Source organism: Stenella coeruleoalba (assembly GCF_951394435.1).
Source record: "Stenella coeruleoalba genome assembly, chromosome: 2".
Lineage (NCBI taxonomy): Eukaryota > Metazoa > Chordata > Mammalia > Artiodactyla > Delphinidae > Stenella > Stenella coeruleoalba.
In genome coordinates, this window is record NC_137147.1 from 118,152,463 (window position 1) to 118,173,576 (window position 21,114).

Consider the following 21,114-nt stretch of genomic DNA (forward strand, 5'->3'; position numbering starts at 1 on the left):
CTGGAAAATGGAAGTTTTTTATAAAGATCAGATGATAAGGCAAAACCCACTTTTCAGGAGAATAATTTTGGGGCAAAATGCTACCATTTTGTCATTTTCTTTATCTTCAAGATATTCAGTAGATAGTTTTGGAGTGGATGAAGGTGGTGAGTACCTGAGGATTCCATGAACAAAAAGCAGTGGTTAGAAGCCAAATAATGCTAAGCGATTTAGCTAAATGCCCTGGTGTTTTACTATATCTGTATTATTTATGAGAAAATCATCACTCTTCTGAATTGAAACAAAGATCCTTGTCATTAGCTAAGCATGTCTTTAGACCATATCGATCTTTATTCTTAGAATCAAATTTCACAGTGTAATGTTCTTTATAGGTTGGTAGCCTCATCCAGTCTCTTCCAAACCAAGGTGTTGCTTTAGGGCAACAAAGTGGACCTAGTCCAGGGAGTTGTAAAATAACTTTTCTATGTGAAAAAAGAAGTGGATTCAGGTTGCTGTGAGGTAGCAGCAGAGATGTAATTAATGCCTCCGAGATGTTAGCGATCATATCATATAGTGGCGACTCATACATTATTACTGCTATTATTGTTACCAATTCACTTGATTATGCAGAAAAAAAATGCCAGCTTCACTTGATCATGGATCAGAAGAGGTACTCATCATTGCCAGTGCCGGAAACATTTAAAGAATAACTATTTATACCCAGCATTTTCCAGTCAGCCTTGCCTTATAACTGAGTGTTTCATTGCACTTGCTCAGGGAACAAAGTATTCACTCCTGCAAATTAAAAAGAACTGCATTTACTCTGAATAACCAGGCACATTCTCAAAGAATGGTGGTCGTTTTAGACAGTGCAAAAGGGAACATTCCAACATCCCTACTTTTTTTCATGATAGTTTTGTGGGTTTTTTTTTTTCTGTAATTGTTTGTTTCTTGAAAACAATACCAAATAACCATAATAACTGATGCTTCAACTTAGATTCAGGGACTCTGATAAAACAAAAGTCCATGGGAGCAGATCTTGGCAGTGGTCCATATGGAGGTGAAGGTTACGGTTTGCAGAGTGCAGGGACCTTTTGTCCTAGAGGAGAAATGAAAGCACTTGGCAGCCCTGCGATCAGTGGTTTGCCAGTTTTAAAGTTATCTATATATTTGCAAGTAGCAATTAGAAAAAGAAAATATCAGTCACTTATGCTAATCGGATCAAAGTTAGGTGGATATTCCTCATGAGTGGTTATTGATGTTATGATTATGTAGCTGTAAAAATAAATTAAACTTGGGGGACATTGAATCCTCATTACTTTGCTAGTACTTTAGAATATTGGAATAATATATATCATATATATAGATTATATATATACAGGCACTAAGGTGAACTTCTTTGTAGTTAAAAATTTAACTTTTTTTTTTTTTTTGCGGTACACGGGCCTCTCACCGCCGTGGCCTCTCCTGTTGCGGAGCAGAGGCTCCGGACGCGCAGGCTCAGCGGCCATGGCCCACGGGCCCAGCCGCTCCGGGGCATGTGGGATCCTCCTGGACCGGGGCATTAACCCACGTCCCCTGCATCGGCAGGCGGGCTCCCAACCACTGTGCCACCAGGGAAGCCCTTAACTTTTTTATATAAAGAAAACAATTAGTGTAGCTTTCCAAATGTTATAAGATATTAATAACCTAAATCTAGATATGTTACCAATATTAAGATATTTATAAAAGATAAAGGCTTCAGTGTTCTAGTGTGTAGAAAAGACAATTTATTATTTTTGAAACTAATTCATTCTTTTCTAAATATGCTATTTTATTGTGTGATTGAACCTACCCTAGAATTAATAAATTTAAATTTATATATAGCTTGGCATTTTTGTGTGTGTATCTGACATTTGTTTGTATATAAGTGAGAAGACTTTTTATTTTAAAGAATCGGAGGTAATTAACTTCTCTTGCAGTCTAAAATTGGTGAAAGATATTTTAATGTTCTCTACAGCCAATATGAGATATGGATAGCCATACAGTTATTCTAATAGAAAAGCCTGTCAGATATTTTTATTAAAGCATTTGTCTCACAAACACCTTGTGTCCAATGTAACCTAAAATTTTTAAGTAATAGGTTATCCTGCCTGATGTCAGTTCTTCTGTAGTAAACAAGGCCATAGCCTTGATTCACAAAACAGATGATAAATTGTACTTTGAAACTCAAGGTGAGCACAGCTGTTGGTAATGTTTAATGAGCGCAACATACTTCACTCAGCTGCCGCTAGTCTTAGAACTCAGCTGTTTTGAGAAGAAAGCAATAAAAACCAAACAAAAACAATGCAGAGTTTGTTTCATAGGCTATAAAAAGGTAATCAAGTAGATAATAGGTAAACAGAAAAATAGGGAACTGAAATATTTTCTGATCAGAATTGTATTTCAGTACAAATGGCAATGCTTATCTTACCTATTGGGAGATCCACCAGTGAAGAGTAGGAAAGTATTTACTGTGTTCAGTGCATACACGGAGAAATGTTCTGGATAGCCTTGTTATAATTGATAGAATATTGTGGGGAAGCTTCCAGAATTGTACGACGGAGGGGCTCCTTCCGTGTATCAGTACTGAAACCATCACGGCCTCTATTTGCATAACGCACCTGCCAAAATTCAGCACTTAGTCAGTGATCCTTCTCTTATATTCTTAGAATCAAAGTGTGGGTTTCACACATCTTCCTCCCTACTAATTAAGCTTTCTGTATATTAATTTTGTTCTAAAAGAGTTCTTATATATTAACACCCTTCTCCTTAACGAATCTTCCAGTGGCAGGATGGGTTATTCTTTAGTCTTTGTCCAATTTATTCCTCCACCGTGTTAACACCACCAAGATGACCCTAGCCATTAAGTATTCTGACATAAAATAGGGGCGATAGACGCTTAGGAGAGTTTTCTTTACCTCGTCATGCCAGCAGTGGCAAAAGAGCAAGGAGAACAGCATTGCAAGCCCACCTCCATATAGGATGATAGTAAGTGTTCTAACAACATAGCATAATAGGGTGTGGGTCTCAACAGCCCTTCTTTTGGTATAGCACAATCCCATCTTAATTTTTCATGTTCCTGTCATAATACGCTGTATGTCATGATGAGAAGCTGGGGAATTATCAGGAGGCAACGAAGGAACAAAACTGGAAATAACCATCTTTCCTCACAATTTGGAGTTACTGTTCTCCAGGGGTCTTTTTTATCATTGCGATTTTTTGTTACTTTTTGCCATACAAAACCCACCCATAAAACACAAAAATTTTCCAAATATATCTGGATTTTTTTGACTTCTTGGCTGTAAGATTGTCACTTGGACCCTTTCTCTGTTTCCAATGTGAGTAAGACAACTACCAAGTTAACAGAATCTTGTAATTAGAGAATCTTTATCAGAGGAATGGAAAAGACTATGTTTTCAAACAAAAAATATGGGTTATGGGGAAGTAGTCATGTGATAAATAAGCATGTCAGGAGCCATAACAGTGCCTGATCCAGGAGAACAAAGACATTTAATTCAAGAACTCCATACTTCTTTTCAGGGAGCCCAGTGTAGTTTTCCAAATGCTTTTTGAGTTTGTCTTAATTTAAGAAAAGTCACCTTGGTGGGTAGATCTAGTGATCTACAAGAAATGTTCATTGAGCATCTACTACAGATCTGACACACCTACCTGTAGGGAGCTTGTGATCACTTCACTCTTCCTTCTCTAGGGGGCAGTGAGTATCATTGATGTGGATGAGGACCTTGCTCAAAATTGGGTGGCATTTTTAGTTGAGTGGTTCCTTGGCAATGCCATTAGGAGGAGCTCTCTGTTCCACACGCAGGGTTGCTCTCCCATGACTGGTAAAGTTCTCCATTCATTCATTAAGTACACGATCCCTTTCCAAGAGACTGAAACTCATGCTTTGGGTAAATTAATCTTCAGCTCAATAATTTATTCACTGAAAATGAAAATGATTCCCCATTTTATTTGCTCTTTATTTTTATGGTAGCTGCCTTTCATTTTAATCCCCATGTATTATGGTATAGAAGATGTATAGAAACAGATGTGTACCAGCCTTGGGTCCACTTAAGCCTCCAGCTTCTCATGGGTATTTTGAGAGTTAAATTAAAACCTAAATGAGCATACCTGACACATATTACATGCTCAATAAATGCTATTCCCATTCTTTATTAAATTTATTTTTTTAGAGTAGAGTTGACCTGGGGAATTTCACAGGTTATTGTCTTCTTGGTATTTTGTTTATGATTTCTCTAATTTTAAATAATGTTGGAAATATCAGCATTGCTAATCACTTTTAGCTTCTCAACCACTTTTAGAAATCTATAGTTACCACTCTATGATGTTTGTTTCTTTTTGTTTCTGTTTCTATTGCCTGATAAAAGTGAAGGAAAAACATGCTTCATGGTAGGAAAATTCTCTTACTTAAACCAGTTTAGTGCTTGTATTCACATTTTGATAATATGGATAATAGTTTTATCGATATAAAATGCTTTTATGAGCTCAATTTTTTGTTGTATATAAAAGTGCTGTTTTGAGAAACTGTTGACCAAAATACTGCAGTTAGATACCATATTATAGTGTAGAGATATTCCAGCCATATGCTGTAATACTGACGTTTGAGTAGTTTCTGTAAATTATAACACTAGCTTTGTTTTCTGTTGTTTTGGGTTTTATTGAAACATAAGACTGCTTGTATCAAAAGAGAAATAAAATAGTCCTATGGTTGTTGTTCATTGGGAATTTTAAGTCACATGTCCATTTTCTAGTTTGTTTTCATTGTCTGCTGTTTGAAGCTATATTCATAGCAATATGTCCCCTCTTAAAGATGCCCCCTTTTCAAAGGGTTGACTGTAATTGAATTTCTAGGAAGCTCAACCATAGTGATTTAGTGCTCTTAATTTTCATGAGAACCTCATGGCTAGATGAGCCCAAGTCAAGAACAACTTTTTAAAAACACGTAAAAAACGATACAAATCTGCCCCGGCAGGCCGTCTGCTTTAGCGGTCTGCCAAGGAACATGAACTCTAGTTGATGTAAAGTTTGGGAGTTTATCGAAGATTTAGCAGTTTGTAGCTTACCTGGTACCTTGTGAGTGAGTTCAGTTCATTGACTAACAACTGATCTTACTGGCTGGCTTCTTAGTACGCTCTTCATTTACTCAGCCAGTATACCTCCTCTGTGTGTGAGCCTGTGGTGGGTCCTGGTGACATGGTGGGGGAGAGGAATTGGTCCCTGCCTTCACATGGAATGACTGCTAACCCAGTGGCATCTAATGACAATGATACCGTCAAGGTCAAGAACAGGTGTCCAGGTTCATTAAAGGGACACCTGACTGGTGTTCCTGCAGGAAGTGATGTTTTAGCTGAGGTGTCAGGGATAAGGAGGGATTAGCACAGTAGAGCTGAAGGAAAAGAAGTTTTCAGATGAGGGAACAGCATGTTCCAAAGCCTGCAGGGCTTTCCCAAGACATGCAGAAAAGCAAGTGAAACTGGAGAACGGAGCAAGGAGACCCTTAGGGGCAAGGAGGCTATTGTTATTAGGCGGGACCGGATTATATAGGAACATGGGGTCCAGGTGAAGAAATTAGAGACATTTTTAAGTAGGGAACTGATATGATCCGATATGAACTTAAATACAAGTTTATTCTGGTGGCTGCAAAGAGCAGGGATTTTGGGGGTACAAGACTGAAAATGGGGAGATGTTAGGCAGATTCAGTGGATGATGGTGCTTTATGGAGCTTGAGCGGTGACAGGGGAATGGAATTAGGAGAAGGAAAAATTCTCATGTCATCAGTTGTTTGTGCTAGAATATTATTACAACATCAGAAATGTAGTTAAAAAACATTTCAGCAATAGTGGCCTCTTCCTTTGCAGACCTCACAGTCCTAAGTGAGACTGGTCTGTCCCCAGCTCTGGATGTCTGCCGCGGTGAAGCGATCCGTCCTCATCTGCAGGATGCCACCGAGGCCATTGTTTGGATTAAAGTTGCTTGCAACCCACTCGGGAAGGCAGGAGATACTTGGAAGTTAGGTCCAGAAGGAATAGAGATCAGTGTTTTCTCTTTCTTTAAAATCCGTCTCACAGCCCAGCACAGTACTTTCCACATTTTAGGAAACCATAAATTATTTGTTGAAGGGAGGAGCAGGTACATCATACGGTGTGGCATTATGATGCCCAAACTAATGATCATAGGAGACTGAGTGGGGAGCTCCCTGGAGTTTAAGGTGGCAGAGAAAGTTCCATGCAGATGATGCATCTTGAACTAGGCCTTGGAGGTTAGTTGGTCCTGTTTTTTTTTTTTTTTTTTTTTTGGAACAGAGCGGGGCTTGAAAGAGCATTGCAGAGTTAGGAAGCATGACTGAGCCCTGTACCTCTGTGTGCTGGTCAGGGGTGGGGCACAGACACGCCAACTTGATAAAGGTTAGGAAATAGGAGATAGATCAGGATGGATGGTGTGGGATAAGTTGTCAGAGAACAGAGATTTTCAGGATGAACACTAGAATTGGCTCCAATATGCAAAAGTAAGGTTTATCAACAGACGGTTGGGGGCAAGAATTGAAGGGAGAGATTTTGGAAATGACGTCTGGAGTGGCTGTTGTCCCCACTCCCACATCCGCCCCTAGCCTGAGCTATAATGCTCCACAGTTAGCTTCAGGAATTACTTTCCTCTAGAAAGTCTCACCCGTTGTGTTGACAGTCTTTGGTGGCTCCTGGCTGCTTGATAAGTAAAAAGAAATAAAATTTTTAAAAACGGCACCAGTCATGGCCTTCCAGGCTTCCAGCCAGTCTCTTCCTTTATCCACCCATATCTTATATTTCCTGATCACCACTCTTTAGCTGTATATATGCATATATATGTATCTATATCTGTATCTGTCTATCTATTATCTATCTATCCATCTACTTAATGAATGTTAAGGCTCCGATCTGTCCCTATCTCCTCAGCAAGGACCTATCCATTTCTTTTAACCGAATCAGTCTCCTCCTAAACCTTGCTTAGAATTCACTGTGAAATCTTTCTGGACTTTAACCAACCAACTTAAATGTCTCTGAACTTTAGTTTCCTCGTCTGCAAAATGGCACAGACATACCTTACCTCATAGAATGGACGTGAAGATTAAAGGAGAACCAGCATGAAGCATCGTTTTTTGCACAGAGTGGGAGGAGCCTGGCTCTCTCCAGCCAATACCCATCAGCAGAGCCCAAAGTCCCCTGCTGCCTTCTGTCACTGGGCCAGGACACTCTTCACAAGGCATGAGAGGGGCACGCATACCTTGGTTGTGCCTGCAATGGGCCCCTTCAATGAAATACAGGGCTAAATACAGAACAGAGATGTACAGGTGTGCAGTGGAAAAGGGGCAAGGAAAATATACAGTTGGAGATCACAGAGGGGAACAGCTTAGCCCTCTGGCAGAGGGTGTGAGCGAAGTTTTCACTGGAAAGGTGACATTTGCTGAAAAGCATAATTATTATGAGAGTTCCTTGAAGGTAATGACTTGGTGGTCTGTGTACATTGGGGCCGGCCTGGTTCAGTGCCAAGAGCAGAATGGGCGCTTAATAAATATTTGTTGGATGAATGATTTGACCTCTAAAATACTTTTATTGCTTGTCATTCAACTTCTGTAACTAATATAAAGGTAAAATTATTTAAGCGAGGAACCTCCACTTGCCATTCAAGGAATACAAATGAATTTTAACGTGCTGTTCAAAAATAGCAAAGGCTATTGAGAGCAAGGCGCTGAAACACCACCCCACTGTGAATCGGAATCACCAGTGGTGTAGCCGTGTCAAGGTGACACGGCATCTGGATGTAGAAGAGGTCATCTAGATGTTTTACCTGTAAAAACAGGTGGAGCAAAGAGCAAAAGTGCAGACCCAAGTGTATATATGTCACTTTGTCTGGTACTGTTTGCTTGGCACTCTTGGGAAACATTTGTGATGGGAGATCGTTTTATCACGATTGAATAAAAATACTCATTATTTAAATTTTTTTTGAAAGTCCCTGTCTATCTGGAATCTTTGAAGGGCAAGAAATCAATCCTAAAGTGTATATACATTACTCTATAAATGTGTTAATGTCTTCGCTTCTTCTTCCTCCTCTCTGCCTGTTTATACTGTAATATTAATAAATGCAGCATTTTAATGAGCTTTGACGGAATTATCTTCAGAGAGTCGGCGCAGTGTGTTCCTTGGAGACACACAACTGAAGTTCCCAGTTCCTGGAAGGAAGGCTGTTCCTTATTAGCTGGGATAGCGGAAGAGTGTGCTGGAGAGGGGTGGGGTAGGCAGGGCTCAGCCCACCTGTGCAGGCACAGGCCCGGACCCTCTCCACGTTCCTGTGGAGGAGCCCCTGGGCTTTCATTACAAGTGTCAGACGGTCCCCCCCAAGCAAGTGCTGGTGGGATGGCATGTCAGTGTCTCTGGAGGAGCAGCCCTGACACCTCCCAACAGTCTGACAAACGGTTAAGTAGTGGTTTCATCTTGGGTTGAGGATGAGAACATGTGTGTTCTTTCATGTTCATGTTCTTTTCATGTTACTTGAGAGATGTCATGACCTTTTGCACTGTCACCCAACCCCTACCCTGTGCCCCGTGAAACACAGTCCCAGACGTACACTGCCTTTTTAAAAAAATTGAAGTGTAGTGAATATAGTGTTGAGTTAGTTCAAGCGCACAGCGGAGTGATTCAGTTATACACACATGAATCAGATTCTTTTCCATTATAGGTTATTATGAGCTATGGAATATAGTTCCTGTGCTATCCAGTAGGTCCCTGTTGTTTATCTGTTTTATATAGTAGTGTGTTAATCCCAACTTTAGAATTTATCTCCCCACCTCCATCCCCTTTGGTAACCGTGTAAGTAACCGAAGTTTTCTATGTCGATTAGTCTATTTATATGTGGCAAATAAGTTCATTTGTATCCAATTCTTTTGAACCAGCTTTACAACAAATGCTAAAGGAATTTATCTAGGCAGAAAAGAAAAGGCCACAACTAGAAACAAAATTACAAAATGTATCCTTTTTTTTTTTAGATTCCGTAAGTAAGTGATATCATGTGATATTTGTCTTTCTCTGTCTGACTCAGTTCACTTAGTATGATAATCTCTAGGTCCATCCATGTTGCTGCAAATGGCATTTTTTCACTTTTTGATGACTGAGTAAAATGTCTTAAAGAAGCAAGACTCTTTACAGATGCAGATGGATTTGTGTGTGTGTTTGATTTGGGCTGCCCAACATCTGAAACCCCTTCTAGGTTTGGGGTGCTTCTCATCGAATGTTTTGGGGAAGGGCTCAGAGCCACTTTCATGTGGTGGAAAGCCAATATGTACTCCCTTTCTGAGCCCTGGAAGTTAGGGCACGAGGATTTGCTAGGCAGGGGCGATCCCTTTACATCTACATCAAGTGAGGCAAAGAAGCGGGAGTGGAGAATTCATATTAGAAGCAGCTACATTTAGGGGCTGGGGTCGGAAGTGTCGGTGGGGCCAGTTTTCCTGGGAAGCAGAGGCCATGCCAGACTTTTCCTGGGGTGAGAGATTGACTGAGATTCTGTGCCTCAGCATTCTTTGGTCTCCAGTGATTTTTCCAGCCTGATTCTCCAATCTGTGGTCTGATCCTGAGAGCTGCTTGCTATTATTTTAATAAATTCCTTTTCTGCTAAATTTAGACAGGGATCATTTCCATTATTTGTAAGTGACGACCCCAACACATTCATCTGTGTCCATGGCTCGATCACTGTCTGCTGGCCACTGAGATAATAGCCTTGACTTAAAAGCTTTGGCCAGGCATCTAAGTGTCCAGGCCACTAGTCAGCTGAATGGAATCTCCTGTTTAACACTGACTCTTAGCCATGCAGCTGCTCTTCTTTTCTTCCTTTTTTGAAATATCATCTTCATGCTGGCTCCTGCACATGTGTCTCTCTAATGACTTGCAGTACTTCAGAGCTCCCGGTTATTAAGTGAATTAGATGTAGGTTCAGTGACCTGAATGGTAGGCCAGTAGGTCAAGTGGCCTGAGCACTGTCTGAGTTAGGCCCTGGTCTGGGATTCCTTGGCCATTTGTTGGAGGCATGTCTGTCCTTTTGCTCCCAATTAATTTAGTACACACCACTTTGTAAAGTGCCAGTGTGCGCAGAGGTAGGCCGTGTGTTCATGTCCTGCGAACGTTAAAGACCCTGACGGTTTCAACTCTGGATCCCTCTGCCAATCCCAACAGAAGGGGAGAGACTTCTTATGCGGTAGCTTTCTGTGTGCCCCTTTGGATTCAGGATTTTTTAATCTTTTTATTTTTTTCTTTTGGAGGCTGTGTGAGGTAGGGTGGAAGAAGAGGAGGTGAGATGGGAGAAGTAAAGGTTAAGCTTCATTATCTTTTAAGATAAAAACTTTGAACTTAACCTGATGAAATTAGACTTCTACATGTGTCTGAGCACCAAAAATGTCCCATGTGTATTCTCACCATTTACTAAATATATAAGATCATATGTGTGTGTGGCCACTCACTCCAGAGCAGAGTTTTAACTCCTAAACAGCCATGGTTACACTTTTTCTCATTTCTCTTATCACCTCGTAGAAACATGTAAGTTATCATAGACTTCCAGTTGTAGACGAGTAATTATATCCATTCAGGGCCTTCCCTGGTGGTCCAGTGGTAAAGAAGCCGCCTTCCAATACAGGGGATGTGGGTTCGATCCCTGGTCGGGGAACTAGGATCCCACATGCCGCGAGGCAACTAAGCCCGCACGCCACAACTACTGAGCTCGGGTGGCTCAACGAGAGAGCCCGTGTGCTGCAAACTATAGAGCCCGTGCACTCTGGAGCCTGAGTGCCACAACTAGAGGGAGAAAACCCGCACACCACAACTAGAGAGAAGCCCGCGTGCCACAGCAAAGAGCCTGTGCGCCGTGACTAGAGGGAGAAAACCCGCACACTGCAACTAGAGAGAAGCCCGCGTGCCACAGCGAAGAGCCTGCGTGCCGCAACAGAAGATCCCGCATGCCTCAACGAAGACCCCGCGTGCCGCAGCTAAGACACAATGTGGCCAAAACAAGAAAAAAAAATTATATTGGCTCAAAGAGAATTTAGGAAGGAAAGAGAGATGTGCTTCTGTTTTGAAACAAAACACAAACTTGGACTCTCTAACATGCCACATTGACACCTGCTCTTGTGAAACCAGTGTTGCCATTGCTCTCAAGGCTGCATCTGGGTTGTGTGTCAGTCCCAGTCCAATAAGTGTGCTGACACCTATATGTCTGTCCACCTCCCCAATTCCCACACAGGGCTTACACGGCTTGCTAAAAAGAGAGGCTCACGTTCAATCTTTTGACAAGCACAATTTTTTTTTTAATTGAAGTGTAGTTGATTTACAGTGCTGTGTTAATTTCTGCTGTACAGCAAAGTGATGGTTATACATATATATATATACACATTCTTTTTCATATTCTTTTTCATTATGGTTTATCACAGGGTATTGAATATACAGTAGGACTTTGTTGTTTATCCATTCTATATCTAATAGTTTGCATCTGCTAACCCCAAACTCCCAATCCATCCCTCCCTCACATCCCCTCCCCCTTGGCAACCACAAGTCTGTTCTCTATCAGCAAGCCCAATTTTATTGTTAAAATATGTGGAATCTAAAAAATGATACAAATGAACTTATTTACAAAACAGAAACAGACTCATAGATTTAGAAAACAAATTTACAGTTACCAAAGGGGAAAGGTGGGGTGAGGGATAAATTAGGAGTTTGGGATTAACATATACACACTACTATACATAAAATATACAATCAACAAGGACCTACTGTATAGTACAGGGAACTCTACTCAGTATTCTGTCATAACCTAAATGGGAAAAGAATCAGAAAAAGAATAGATATAGGTATATGTATAACTGAATCACTTTGCTGTACACCTGAAACTAACAGCATTGTAAATCAACTATACTGCAATATAAAATAAAAAATAATAATAATAATTGGAAAAAAAGTGCATGACTTTTGTTCACTTTGCCTCTGTCACTTTTGAGATTCACTTGCCTCTGACCAAGGAGATTCCTTTGTCTCTGACCCACGTCTGTGTTCTCTTTGCAGGGAAGAGCGATCCCTTTTGCTTGTTGGAGTTGGGAAATGACCGACTTCAGACACATACCATTTACAAAAACCTCAACCCTGAGTGGAACAAAGTTTTTACATTGTAAGTACTTTAGCCCCTGGAATATCAAAGAGCAGCTTTAACTCAGAGACCAATTATCCCTGATATGTTTGGGGCAGTCTGGGGCTCTTGAGTGGAACTTTCTGTCCATTTTTATGGGCAAAGAGTGAGTTTATTGTTTTTCTTTTTCTGAAAACCTTTTATGCTTTCATTTTATAGAGTATAGTGTTAATAATAGAAGAGACCATTTGGAACTGCAAGGGAGTGTTATAGGAGAGGCATTTGTAAAGTAGGTCTTTTAGTGACTAAATTAATCTGTGAGTAGAAGGAAGCTTCCATAAATCCAGACTACTTCATTCCTGGGTTAAAGGAAATTACAAATGTAGACCTGTCTTTAATTCAAGGAGCTTATATGGTACAACATTATTTTAATATCTGAAGGCTTGTATTCTGCCAGAGTCTTTTGGAACATATAGATTATCTGCAATTCCTCAAGGACTCCCAAAGTCCCCTTATATTCCAGATTCTCTGAATGACCTGCTCCGTAGTGATGTTCACTTTTCAGACTCAGGCATTTAGGAGGCTGGGTATATTCCTAGTTTGCTTTAGATTCCAAGGCGTCTGGCCATCAAAGGGGAGGCCCCTTTTTGAACTTGGGTGAAATGGTGGTACCCTGGCCTCACAACACTGAAAAAATGCTCTGTCTGTGCTTATAACTGAAAGAATATAGTTCGTATTGAATGGAATTGGTGGTTCCCAAGCAGAAACTTCCCAAGGATCTATGAGAAGAGGATTAACTGTGCTAAGCAGGTTTGCAAATTGCCATATGCAAGTCTCTGGTTTGGTCAACACCCTGCCAATGACCATGGCTCCGTGTTTCATCGTAGCCAATGTCTGGCTTCCGGTCAACGTAAAAACTGTTTATAAGTATGTAAATATGCATGAGACTTTTAGTACTCTGTGTTTCAACAATAGGATGCTTTCTAGGGATCTCGGCAAACAGTGATTTTGACCTTTTTTTTTTTTTTTTTTTTTGGGAATTCTTCATTAGTTTAAAGTAAAGTAAATCTGATTTTTGTTCTTCTCATTTGGAAGCTACTTTGAAATCAGTGTCCTCCTTATTCTGTCCCCTGTTCTCTTTCTTTATCCTGTTTCTTTAACAGTTCTGCCCTTGTGGACACATATACATGGAAAATGTCATAGTAAAAAAGTTGACTTTTTTTTCCATATGGATATCTGAATCTTCTCTGATGGAAGGTTTGGGAATAGTCAGTTTGATTTAATTTTTGGAATTTAATTAAATGGTACTTTTATACTCTGAGGACATACAGATTTAATTAGTGAAACCGTGTTTTCAGATCTTCATGGAACAGACTTCACTTTTGTGTTTTTGTATCTAACGCATGGTGTGTTTCTTGTTTCAGTCCCGTTAAAGATATTCATGATGTTTTGGAAGTGACTGTGTTTGATGAAGATGGAGATAAACCCCCTGATTTTCTTGGGAAAGTTGCCATTCCCTTGCTGTCTGTAAGTTACCTTCGTTAATATACAGTGTGTGAGTCATTTTACAGTTGACAAGTTTCTATGGTCTAGAGTTGCTTTATCTTTGTCAATCTGGGGGCGGGGGGGAATCCTCCCAGCTATAGCAGGAAACAGCTGTTTTATTCCTTATCCTTCTCCAGTATTTTCAGTAGTTTCAGATGTAAAGTCACATAATTTTCTCTGTGTGTCAATTGCATATTGATTTAACCAACCAAAACATTTTGACCGGTCTTTCAATCCACAGTCAGTCTTTCCATCTTAAGATAGGAGTTTCTCTTTTGTTTCAGGGAATACATATCTATGACTGATTTTCCATTGGTGAATGAAAAACATCCATGTTTTTCTTCATTGCTTCCTTACTGCCCATTTCTTCAAAGATTACTTGCTGGTAACTGCATAGTTGTTCTCAATTCCACTAAAGACCATTTTCTCAAAAATTCTGTTTGTCTTTTTAGTAGTCCCGTTTGTTTTCAGTCTCCAAAAGTGCTTTGTGGGAGAAAGCAGAGAGCCTCTCTTGGAAAAAGAGTGCTGTTTTGGTAGTCCCCTTAAAAGGTAATGTGTCAGAGTGAGTTTAGAGCTGAATGAAAGTAAAATACCCTATAAAATTCAGAGCATCATATAATGTCTTTACATGGGCAAAGGTAGAAAGCTGGGATCTGAATTCACCTATTAATTGGGCATTTATGTTTATGCCAAATGTACTCTTCTAGAGGAGAAAATTTCAGTTTTTCATCCAACCATTCATACAATGTGTGGTAGAGTTGTAACGGCGTTTATCAGTGAGGAAGGCTTTATTTCTTTCTTCCCAAAGACTTATTTTCCCAAAGCTCTTAGTGCATTTTTGTGGCTGGAGCAGTCTGTAATTTATCTATGAGATTAGACTAGCTCACATGGTGTTTACAGAGGGGGAAACATTGCACCTCTCAATATCTCTTATCTTTTTGATTGCTTGGTTAATTTCTCCCCAAGTTCTCATATCCCTGATGTTACTTGAAGAGCATGGTGGAGCAGCTGCTCCCTTGCAGAGCTGGCTGCTGCCGAATGTTCTGAGCCACCAGCAACAAGCCACGCCGGCTCTCAGAGAGGAGATGGTGATGTGGGATGTCCCTCCTTTTTTTTTTATTACAACTTTGTCCGTTATTCCTAAAAGCATACATGTAACAAGAACATGGCGCACAATTTTAAAGAGGTCTAAAGGGACAAGGAACCAAAGCTCTCCATTAGAATTTAGTGTCCTTTCTCTCTAACATTTATTTTTTTTGGACATTTCTCCTCTTGTTTTATAGATAAATCCTTAGTAGCATATTTGATTCCTTGCTGGGTGAACGCCACTTCATATCTTTATTAACCTCCCTCTGTTTCGCATGTAAACATTTTGTGTGTTTGGTCTTCCTAGAATACCAAAAAGTTGACTGACTTTCTTTCCTCCCTCCCAAGGAATGTACAATCGCTATACGCTGTGGAGTTAGATCTAAGAAATTACCTCTGGCTAAATCAGGTTTAGGTTTTCTCAACCTCAGCACTCCTGACATTGTTGGACGGATCGTTCTCTGCTGCGGGGACTGTCCTATGCACTGTATGAAGTTTAGCAGCATCCCTGACCTCTACCCACTAGATGCCAGTAGCACCTATCCACCCATCACTGTTGTGGTAACCAAAGATGTCTTGCAACATTGCCCAGTGCTCTGAAGGGGGCAGAGTCACTCCCGGTGGAGTGGAGAACCATTGACCTAAATTAATAGAGCTTTCAAACTATATCCTTCAAAATACAAGATAGAGTGATTTGTGAAAGACTTTGTTTCAATGCAAGCAAGCCCATTAGCCCCTTTAATTTTTCAGGTTGCCGATAAGCTGCCCCACAATCTAAGCATTCATTTGATAAATATTTATCAAGTGTTCAGTGTGTGCCAAGAATTGTTTTAGGTGGTAATGTTCTAACAATGATTGCAGTGAAGCTATGTCCTCTCCTGGAACTTATCTTTTGATTGCAGGAGGCAATATACAAACCAGAAAAAAAAAAAAAAAAAAAAAAAGCAATGCACAGTAGGTTAGATGGTGAAAAGTGCTATGTAGAAAATGAAGCAGGGGGAGGGGCCTCCAAGAGGATGTGTGTGGGGAAGGGATGCAGTTTTCCGTGGTTCAGGCAGCGATTACCTCACTGGAAAGGGAACATTTGACTGAGAACTTAAGTAAGTAAGGAAAGGGAGAAAACCAGGAGGATATCTGGGGAAACTCTTCCAGGCAGGAAATCTTCAAGTTCAAAGGTTCCAAGGCCAGGCCTTGACTGTCAAATTCCAAAAATAGCAGAGCAATGTGGTTGGAATAGAGTGAGTAGAGAATAGCAAATGTGAGATAGGAAAGAATAGGGGATAGGGTGGCATGGAAGAGGACCTTGTAGGACGCTGACAACCTGAAAGTTAGAAGGACTTTGGCTCTTTCTTAGTGGTGATGGGAAACCACAGGGAGGTTTCTAGCCGGGGAGTGTTTGATTTGGTTTATACTGCTTGTTTCTAATATAAATGTAGCACGTGGAGAAACAAGCCCAGATCTGAAAGGTCTCCACTGTGTAAAGGCAGTGTGGCCTGAGCCATGTCTCCCCTTAGGGACTTTGAGGGCCCAGGGATGTTGAGCTGAATAAGACATTTCAGTAGTTGTTGTTCAGCATGGCTGTTTCAGTTCATATTTATCTCTGATGCTTTGACCAGTAGATTGGGAAAGTGATCAGATCTTACGTTAAGATCTGTGTGGGCTCTTCCCGATACGCCCGCAACATACCTTCTCCAAATGAAATGATTCCCTACCTAAAGTGTAGATATAAATGTGATAGAAAAAAAGGCCATAACCCTCAGTATCTGTAACAGGCAAATTTTGTTTGTTATTTCATTGATCATTTGATTTTTTAAAAAAGTTATATTACTTATATCTATAGTATTTATATTTATAAATTTTGTTTATATTTATAATTATTTTAAAATAATTCTAACTTGTGATTTAGAGGGTATATTTTAAAATGTATTTAGATCTAGGTTTTTTCTTTATTTAATGTCTATTGAGCAATACTTACCTAGAGCCGTGTGCTGTGCACTTACCATCATTAATTCTATGACAGCCTAATGAGGCATGCTTTATTATTATGACCATCTACAAATGAGGAAACTGAGGCAAAGGAAGACCTGTAGCTGGTAAGTAGGGGAGGCTGGGTTTGAATTAGGCAGTCTCATATCAGAGCCATCCTAAGAGGATGCTGTGCTGCCCTAGTGAGTAGCTGTTAAGTAAATATTGTGCCAAAAGCCATAACCAAGATCTGTTTTTGGCAGCCACTGGGCTCAGTGCAGTGGAGGTGGGGGGCAGGGGGGCAGGTGGGATACAGAGTTAAGTAAAGACTTGCATTTCATGGGAGATGCCTGTGAGAGGACCGAAAATATTAGGTGCCCTATAAAAGGAAGAGGAAAATGCAAGGTGGGAGGGCTGAATTTAACTTTGGGAAGACTTTAGAAAGTGGGGAGTCTGAGCTGACCAGGAAGGAGTATGGTGTTGATAGGGACTGCTGGGTGAGGTGAAGAATGAAGGCCATTCCAAGCAGAGGGGAAAGCATGAGCAGAGGAACAGCAGGGTAAAGGAGAGGCCACATTCTGGAAGCAAAGAGCAGCCTTGGTGCCTAGCTCTCAGTGTGAACAGGGAGGCTGGAGAGTGCAGCTCAGGAGGGGTGGAGAGAGTTTGGGGCCTGTTCTGTGAGGGGGGATTATCTGCAGGCTTTGGCATGGATATAACAGAGCAGTTAACTAGGAAGAAAGTTTGGCTCCTGTGTGAAGCAATTATAGGGGAGGAAGACTTCCTGGAGGAATTGGTTGCAACTCCAGAAAAAAAGCATCAAAGAGAAAACCCTTCAATTCTGTGTTCTATGCCTCTTAGGAAAAGGATTTATTTCCCTGCTTTTTTAATATTTTTAGTCATAAAAATGGATTCGTTGGTGCTTCACTATTACCTCTATAGGATATGGAACAATGTCCTATAATACCTTGTTTCGTATTTAAAAACAAAAATTGTATTTCTTAGAGTGTGCGTAATTTTTGTGAGAACATGTTTTCTTTAATCAAGTCATAAACTAAAACTTGATTTACACTTTCAGAGAAAATGCAAACTACATTTTAAAACGTCTAAGTGTAAAGTATTGAAAGTACTTCAACTTTTACTCTCTGGAAATGGTAATGTGCTAAGTGCATTTCAGCCTGTTAAATAAAGAGCCTGTTCTGAATTCACTATATCTTTTAATCAGGGTGAATATATTGGATGACTCTTGGCTCCCTTAAAATTCGTATTCTAAAATCAGTATATTTATTAATGGTGGTGAATTGTTCAAAGCGTATACATGTGCTCAGATATACATCAGAATTGAAAAAATACAGGACAGTGAGCCATCCTTCCATAGATTTCATCTCTGTTCAACTTTTTAAAAAACAGTTTTTTAGAATGATTATATAGATATGCAAAACTTTTTACTCATGATTAAAAGCAGTAGAAAATTGCAGTTGGATTGGATTATAATCTGAAAAAAAATTTTTTCTTTGGCCGCACCACAGGGAACTTCCCCCACCAGGGATCTAACCTGTGCCCCCTGCAGTGGAAGTGTGGAGTCTTAACCACTGTACCACCAGGGAAGTCCTGAAAACTTTTAATATTTGTACATTTCCACATTCTTCCAAAAATCTTCTAATCAATAATATAGTAAATATACATTGCAAAACAGTAGGAATGTTTTAGTTTTAAAACATTCCCAACATAGACATTGTCTCCTAATAATTATCCAGTTCAGTAGATTTATTTTTCATTGCTATTCTCAATTAAGTGATCTTGATTTTGTGGTGAAAATCTGGCTAAGTTCTTCTCATCCTTCTTATTTAAACATGTGTTTACCCTCCTAGAATTAATTATCTAATGGGTCAATTTTGGAAGACTTTGAAAATCAGCTTTCTGTAAAATAGGAAAAGCATCTGTTTGTTGTTATTTCCTACTGTCTATGGAGAAGTCATCTCAATTTGATGAGGTCCTACTTTTTTTTTTTTTTTTTTTTTTTTTTGCGGTACTCGGGCCTCTCACTGTTGTGGCCTCTCCTGTTGCGGAGCACAGCCTCTGGAGGCGCAGGCTCAGCGGCCATGGCTCATGGGCCTAGCCGCTCCGCGGCATGTGGGATCTTCCTGGACCGGGGCACGAACCCGTGTCCCCTGCATCGGCAGGCGGACTCTCAACCACTGCGCCACCAGGGAAGCCCAGGTCCTACATTTTGAAACAAATTTGAGTCCTCTTGTGTAAGCTATGCCAACATGCATATGTGAATTTATATCAGAAGCACAGGCCTTCATGCAGCCCTTAGCTTTCTCTGTGAAGCCAGTGCACGGTAACTAGGTGCACCAATAACAGCCTCACTTAATTAGCTTTATGGGATAAATTTTCTATAATTGCTGTACCAAATAAATGTCCATGCACATCTTCATTTGCATTTCCAATTAAGTATTTGCCCAACTCTCACCTATGATGGATTTTGCACATTGTACTGGACATTCTTAATCATATTTTTTTATGTTAATGCTGAAATTTTGGCCATTGAAATATATAATATTTATTTTACTTTACATAAATGTTTATGGATGTATAACCAAATACAAAATTTAACAGGGCAAAATGGTGATTTTTGGACACAAACATTCAACTCTCTTCCTCATCTAATCCTGGTCCAACATGTTCATTGAAGTAAAGGAAGATAAGGCACATTTTTCTGTTGGCCTTGGAAACCAGCAAAGGGTGCCATGAATATGCTGGAATTATCATGAACCATAACTGGTGTAGAAGGTGGATGATACTTGGTTACGACAGGCCAAGGGAGAAAGAATGACTAGTGGGATTCCTCTACTGTCCTATAACGGGAAGATAGAAAGTATAAATGTGAGCATATCCTGCATGATGGTAAACGTTGAATAGGTTAAACTTTTCTATTAAATGGAAAAACCTCTCATGAGTGAAAGAGTAAAATCTAAGTGCTTCTTCTAGATGAGACACCTCAAACATGGCAATACTAAAATGGATGAACAAAAGTGTAACACATCAATGTAAATAAAAGGTAAGTGAGAAACGTACAGAGGAGGCTATTTTATGAGTTACAGAATAATTTAATTATCAATAAAGTTATAAAGACAGGAACTTTTACGTGAATGACTTCCCATGGAAATGTGTGTGTGCATATGTATATACACACATATATATATAATATTTGAAACACCAGAAAAATTACAAAATTGGAATCGCAGAAAAATAACATATATTATCTATCTAGCTTTTAAAAATCAAACAAAAAACAAAGCTTTGAAGTGATGTTTTAAAGTGCCAAGTCTTTGAAATTCCAAGTTCCATGAAGCGTACGCTAATAGCGAAAGCCCTTGCACATGATTCCACAGCTACTAAATTTCTGATGATGAAACCCTGGAATCTCTTTTGTTTTTGTTTTTATTTTTTTAGCAAGTTCTCAGGTGAATTTTAAACAAACTAAAATGGTGGTTCTTAGACTAGAGAATCAGCCGTAAGCTTTGTCCAACATATGTATGGGTAGACACACACAGAAATACATAAAATATTCTGTCCACATACCCACTTAACTTGTTTAATTGTTGATTATGTTGTGGGTCCAAAACGCTTCAATAGATTTCAAAAGGCAGAACCTGTACTGTGATCACAGCACAGAGAAATAAATAACAAAAATGAAACAAGTATCAAAACCCTTGGTAGAAAAAAAATCTCAGGTAGCTAATGTAGATACCAAAACTGCAACTATAAACTTCTTAGAAACTAACAATGAAATACAATATATAAAAACTATGGGTAAGGGCCAAAAGTATTATTCAGAGGAAGTTTTTTTTGGCTGCACCACAGGGCCTGTAGGATCTTAGTTTCCTGACCAGGGATCGAACTTGTACCCCCTGCAGTGGAAGCACAGTGTCTTAACCACTGGACCACCAGGGAAGTTATGTGAATGGTTTTATAATTGAACAACAAGGTTGAAAATCAATTAAACATCTCAACAAAATGAACTAAAATAAAGAAAACTGAGAAAATTATAAAGAAATTTATGAAGATTAATAAACGAGCAATTACATAGAAAGTATTTAAACAGTGTATTTGATCAATCCAAGTATTAGTTCCCCCCAAAACCAGTGATACAGGCAAGCCATTTACAAGGCTAATGAAAGAAAGGGAAAACATATGCTATTAAGAATGAGTGAACAACAAGAAATATGGGGATTGCTATGAAGAACATAACTGAATTTTACTAAGTATGAGAGAAAACGTTAATAAATATAGAGACATACCTTGGGAAGACTTAGGTATTGTAAAGGTATAAAAATCTCCCCAAGTTAACTAAAAATATAATAC

General features: G+C 39.6%; 1 protein-coding gene across 8 annotated transcripts in view; it reads left to right on the forward strand.

The window, feature by feature from the left end:
- The window catches only part of MCTP2 (multiple C2 and transmembrane domain containing 2), a 251,996-nt gene that overhangs the window by 136,784 nt on the left and 94,098 nt on the right, over positions 1–21,114 (forward strand). For all 8 annotated transcript variants that reach the window (XM_079914839.1, XM_079914836.1, XM_079914835.1 and 5 more), the window contains 2 exons: positions 12,090–12,192; positions 13,575–13,677. In XM_079914839.1, the coding sequence (XP_079770965.1) occupies positions 12,090–12,192; positions 13,575–13,677 (206 nt within the window). The remainder of the gene's footprint in view (positions 1–12,089; positions 12,193–13,574; positions 13,678–21,114) is intronic.